General features: G+C 37.6%; 1 protein-coding gene across 5 annotated transcripts in view; it reads left to right on the top strand.

Annotated features, from left to right (window-relative positions):
* Window positions 1–632: 632 nt before the first annotated feature.
* Window positions 633–6224, top strand: part of ELAVL4 (ELAV like RNA binding protein 4) — a 109523-nt gene continuing 103931 nt past the window's right edge. The window contains exon 1 of one of the 5 annotated variants that reach the window (XM_019501332.1): window positions 633–868. In XM_019501332.1, coding sequence (XP_019356877.1) covers window positions 821–868 — 48 coding nt within the window. In that variant the 5' untranslated portion in view covers window positions 633–820. Of the gene's footprint in view, window positions 869–1211; window positions 1345–3763; window positions 3981–4570; window positions 4725–6224 lie in introns of those variants that run through there. The other 4 variants (XM_019501329.1, XM_019501331.1, XM_019501334.1 and 1 more) reach the window with 4 other exon arrangements.

Raw genomic sequence — 6224 nt, 5'->3', positions numbered from 1 at the left:
TATCAAAAATCAACACAAACACGAGGCATCGTTTTGTTGATCATAACAATATTTTGGTAACTAATCTTGCATTTCACCTGGGCAAGTTGCAGCTTGTTTGCTCACAGACCCCTTCTTCCTTATTAATAATCTCTGTTGAATATTGTGCTTGTGTTTTCTTGAACCAGTTTATCATCCTATGCGATATAGCCTATATCCCCGTTTCTTGGGACCAGTAGACCATTTGCAACAATATTGTTCCTTTAATTATATTTCAGCCTCTGCACTGATTAAGTTCATTTTTGCTGATTGATAGGCTTATGTGTAATTTTTTAGATCCATGATTAAGATTTTTAAAAAAATAATAATTCTCTACTGCGAGTTGTGGGGTTGTCGGGGTTTTGTTGGTTTTCTCAGGGGAGGAGGCGGGGACTGAAAACAATGCAAAAATTCATTTTTACTTGCAAAACCGTAGGCTCTTTCTGTTCTGGATCACAACCGAAAACGATTCCAAGAAAAATCTTTTAAGATGGTTACTTGAGTCGTGCACACTGCCCACCTGGTGGCTATGGAGTGAACTGTTACTTTAAAGAATAGTTTAAACAACAGCCATGTTTGGGGCAGGCTAATCTTGCAAAGAGAGCAGTACATATAACGGGAGTCTACTGTGTGTGTGATAAGGGGGAAATTCAGCTCACTGCCTAGATGTTTTAATGTGCGAACTCTAGGGAAATAACATATTGACTATTCTGTTGTGCGCAGGAAAATTGAAGAACCCTTTGCAGACAGAGGGCTTGCAAAGGATTCTTTCTGTTGCTCTTAAACCCAAATCTGTGGCAAGATGTTTGAAATCAGCAGGACGCTTAATGCTGCTTTGTTAAATAATGAGGTAATATTTTGTCACTTTTTTTTTTTTCCTGGGCAGCATCTGTTTTGGGGGGGGGGGGGGCGTTTCTCCTTTTTTCATATGTTTGGGAAGGATTCTGTTTAATCTTAGGAAAGTCAGAGATGATGCAAAAAATCATTCTTCAATTTTTTTTTCTTTTTTTCTTTTTTTTTTTTTCCCTTTCGATGCTTTTGGAGAATTGGGTTGTCTTTTTATTTGTGGTTTCAATCGGCTGCTGTTGCCTAGGACATGATGCCACGTAAGGCTTCTAAACTGCACAGAGTAGGTAGTTATTAACGCTGAATTGGCTTCTGGTATAGTCCATCTGGGCTCTGTACGAGAGAGCTTGCTAGCGGCTACTGATGCTAAGATACCCGCAACCTTTGGGATGTATGCATGGTGGAGAGGGGCTGAGTGATATGAGATCACTTCTTTTAAGGGAAACTGTCATTAATGAGTCAAGAAACTGCTCATTTATGGTAAGGAGAGAGAGGGGGACAAACAATCCTGTGATTTCATTTTGATATTGGATTAGCTGTTTGAGACAAGTTTCTTTTTGTGGGGATGGAGGCTTGCATTAAAATATCGCTTTGCTCAGAGGCTGCCTGGCTGATTCTGGAGAGCCGAGATTGAGAATTTGATGCTTTACAAATGTGTCACAACTGTGATGCGGTGGTCAGCCACTTGCACTGAAAGATGAATGGTACTATTGGAAACCCGATAATAAGGTTGACTTTTTCAACAATAGGATTCTGCCTTTGTCTTTAGAGAGAGGCCTCTGAGGACATTTGTGCATTTGGTTTTAGGATTCCTCTGAAAGATTTAGCATGTGTCCTTTTTTCCCCGCCCCCCCCGTTCGGAAAAGTGATCAATATACAAAGTACATGGATTTTTAAATTGGCAAAACAGCGAATTGTTCAGGACTACAATGTGCGATTATTGTTTTAAAAAAATGGCTGAATCTTTTGACATGCATGACATTAATTTATAGCTAACAAAGTGCGTTGAAGTTGAAAAGAGAAAAAAAAAAGATTGCTTTAACCCTTGTTCATTTTCACTAACCCTTGAAGAAACCTTAAGTAAAAATTTGCATTACAAATTAAAGTTTAATATTCAATAGGGTGTTTTATTTTTCCACTAGACTATATGGTAATATAGAGTAGCTATGCAGCATTTTGATGCTGGTGAATTCACCCTAGTAGTTCAGCTGGTGTTTGAGTTGCATAGGACGAGTTAGGGACCCCATTCTACAAAGCATTTTAATCTTTGCTAGCTTTTATGAAGCAACACATTTTAAAAACTATTGGATGGTGAGAGAAATCCTCTGCAGCTATTTGAATTGTTCATGATAGATTTTGATTGAATTCAGTGTTTTACTCCATGAGTAGAAGGGTTTGATTTCTTTTAAATGGGTTTTTTCTGCTTGTTTGAGTTATTTATATCTACATTTTAAAGCTTAATTTATTTCCTACGTTCACTGGTATAAGCTGTGTATTTTTTCTGTGCATGCGTCTGTGCTTTAAAGAAATTTTGCAACATGTGCAGTGTCATTTGCAAGATTCACAAACCTGAGTTAATATTTGCATTTAAAAAGGCCTTTCCGAAAATCAGTGAGTAGATATTTGGGAACGTTTATAATATTTGAAAATCAGGTTTTGTTTTTCCAAAGAAGACCTAGGTGAGCATATGCCATGGCCCATGCCAGTGTTCTCCGCAGGTTTTCCATTTTTTTTCTGTTACACACTAGAAATGCTTACGTTACACTAGAGCTTTTTAAAATGTTTTCTTTTACCTGAGACCTCAGTGATAAAACGAAACTGTTAAATTACCAGTGTTACAAAGAATACAAGTTGGTAGCTTTAGACTAGGTAAATTTTAATTTGAGGTTAGCTGCAAATACAACACACCATGCCTTGTTATACTGGATCCTAGGTATTAAACAACTAGGTATTAAAAAAAAAAAAAGTCCTTAAATGGTTTTCTTGAGGAAGAAGAGAAAAATAAATATTTCCTAATTAATGACATTTTCCAAAAAAAAAAAAAAATCCCCCGAGTTGAGTATTAGTGAAATGTTCTTGTTTATCGTTGGAGTTGTGTTGCTTTGTCAGAACAAGAAAAGGATACATGTTTCCTGTATAGTTATAAACACTAAATGTTTATAATTCTCTTTTTCATAAATCTAAAGAGTAGTGAAGTGAGGTAGCTGGAAGATGATAAAATACCTTTATTGTGCTTTAAATGCTCTGATAAATAATGTCCGGTATATTTTAGCGATGCCGTTAAGTGACAGCAACATCAAACCTACTTTTTAAAATGTATGCATTTAAAAAATGCTCCTGCTAAAGGGAAAAAAATATTCGATTATTAAAATCAATAGTACCTGAGAATAAATGCAGTTAAAATGCACATTAAAGTGCTTTTGTCATATCTTTAAGCCTAGAGGCAGATCATTAAATATGCATTTCTCCAGAAAGCAACTGTCGAGAAAGATAAGGTGGTTAAAATACTCTAGACCTCAAAGCCACACATGCAAGAGGTAAGAAGATGTAGTCATTGAAGCATGGCTGAGGTATGACACCTCCACGGGGGAGGTTTATAAACCGGAGATGTGGCCTGTAAGTGCTACTGTACTTGTGGGCTGGGGAAGAGGTAAAAATACATGTATGTATGTTGTTTCTTCAACTGGGCCTTAATTACTAGACACAAGCAGCAGTTCAGAAATCTGGTCTCTGTTGTTGTAGAGGTCACCAAATCATTAACATTGTCAATCTGGCACTAGCTAATTTCAATAGCACCTGATGTTGCAACGCCTCCTTTAGTTTCCCCAGCCAATCAGATTCTGGCTTCAGCTGACAGATGGTCCCATAAATGGATGTAAAAAGGAGAAGCTGCAAGCCAATTTCAGCAAGGCTGTGTTCAGTTGTTCTTATCTACATCCTAGAATCGGGGGGCTTCAGCACAGTGCGCTTTTTTTTTTTATTCTTTTGCCGCACAAACGTCCGCACTGTGCTTTGTGGATCTTTTTAAAAAATAAATAAATCCCTGAAACCTTAGCAAATCTTTAGAAGAGTTGAAGCCTTTCAAGACCCAATATTTGCCATTAAGAATGGTTATGGTAGGTATTAGTAGATTTCAAATATGATTATACTAGTTTTTTATATATATATAGAGAGAGAGAGAGAGATGTAGATATATAGTTTTCCCCCAATCTGCCTCATTATCTGTTTTCACATGAGTTTAGCTTGCTGCAACTGGCTTGTTTCTACATTTTTCTGCTCTCTGTCTGTCTGTCTGTCTGTCTCTCTTGTCTCTATTGCCTGCATATCCTTTAATAAAGGATGTACTTTGTCATTGTAAGGTAATTGTGATTTCTCTCTGAATAAAGAAAAGGCTCATTTCTAATGCACGGCTGTGTGTGGCTAACTGTGAAATAAATGCTAAAGGAAAAAAGAGGCTTCGGTGGGGTGTGTGGGGGGGGGGTACAGTTAATTTCCACCTTGGCATGTTGGAAATACAAATGCAGAGCAGAGTCCTTGGAAAAAAGCCTCAAGACTGGTAATTTTGTTTTGGTGGACTGCGCAATAGGTATGGTAATTTTTAAGAGAGTGATTTATATGAGCTTCAGTAAATGCTGCATATTGTATTTCAAAGAGTTTCCTGTCATGACCTCATAAAAAGAGGAGGAGGCTTGTATGTGTTGCAGCGCCTAGTATATGTCGATTTTTGTTGCATCGTTGGGCAGCCGTACTGTAAGAAGGAATGTCAGCTTTTACATAACGCTCTTTTTGCTTTTGACACCGTGAGGGGCTGTAGGGGTCCATCTTTGTAATCACAGATGGAGTGGAATGGCTTGAAAATGGTAAGTGAACGCTGAGAGCTAGTTGCAGATTTCGTACCGTTTGTGTGCCTTGTGCATTTCTTTTGTGTAGCATCGCAGCTCGGGAGTCGGGGATAAAATCCCAGATCTTTGTTTATTTTTAGGAGGATGCATGTGTGTGTGTGTGTGTGCATGCATTTAATATACCTTAGTGTGATGGCACTTCACGCTGTTTCCATTGAACATTGCATTTCAGTCTAGCAAGGATGGTCTCTGCTGACAATCACAGTGTCATTGTACTGTGTGCCCATCGGATCAGGCAGCAGGCGATGCCTTTTCATTCGCATTTGTGCTCTATGAGGGTTTCATTAAACCATTGCATATAAAAATCGAGCATTGTTTCCTTTAAGCTAGTGCTATAGTGAAACAGAAGGGTGTGCTTTTCTTTTTTTTTTTTTCAAATGCTGATGGAAATCAAAGCCATTTATGTGAAAATAGTATTTCTATTTTTAGAGTATTCTTCTGGCATTGAAATCAGAAACTACTCAGCTTATTCCTCCTTTATGTTTTCCTTACAGATTGTGCAAAATGGCATGATCAAATCCAACTATTGCCGACTTTGAATTTTACAGAACAGTGCAATTCAGGGGCAGGGGGGTGGGGAGGGAGGAAAAAAAAATCTTCAAAATTCATATCATCCTTGCTAGTTTTCTTTCAATTGAACATTTTACAGACTTTCACTGTGGATATTTATTATAACTGGGAAACAAAGCTACGGTCTTTTCCATTCTTATAGGATTGTCTTTGTCTAGCTGCTTGTTTTGATGGGTGTAAAACAAATAAGATTAGACTGAGCAGCCGAACTGAAAGCGATAGCTGGGAGGAAAAGCCAATGAAAGGTTGCCGGGGAAACGAGCATAGGGGAAGCTGAGTGGGGGAGCAGGTGGCAATCATGTGGGAATACTGCAAACAGTGTAAAAAAAAAAAAAAAGAAAAGAAAAGAAAAAAAGCCAAAAAAACCCAAAAAACCAGGGGCTACCTCAATTATCTTTGCTGTTCTTTGTGGTAGTCACAACTTTAATTATTCTTTATAAATAGGTGTTAATTACATTTCTGGCTCAGGCTTACAGTGATTTCTGGAAATCTATTTTTAAGCATCTGTTCTTTCTTCTCTGCAAAAGTGGGTTATCATTTGTTTTTTTTATTTATTTATTTATTTTTATTCCTGCTGTGAAATAGTATGTGCAAAAAAAAATGGCAAGGCATCCTGCGAGGCAGTATTTAAAAAAAAAAAAAAATGTAAATTATATTGAATGAAGTTGACAGAGGTATAATAGTGAACTCCCACAGCTGATCGCTTCTGCAAATCATTTCTTAGAATTTTCCAGCAAATGTCCCTATGAGAACAGTAGGTAGAAGGAATTTACCCTAAGCAGTGATTTTGTGTTAAGCGATATTGGTATTTTTGCAAAATCAAACGGTTCTATGGAAGAAGGATCAGTTCAGGGGAGTTCATATCCTACAGCGTTTGCGTCCACCAGA

This window comes from Gavialis gangeticus, unplaced genomic scaffold (assembly GCF_001723915.1).
Source record: "Gavialis gangeticus isolate Ggan-Ray unplaced genomic scaffold, GavGan_comp1, whole genome shotgun sequence".
Taxonomy (NCBI): Eukaryota; Metazoa; Chordata; order Crocodylia; family Gavialidae; genus Gavialis; species Gavialis gangeticus.
Note: the sequence above shows the minus strand (reverse complement) of the source record. Positions and strands in the feature narration are given on the sequence as shown.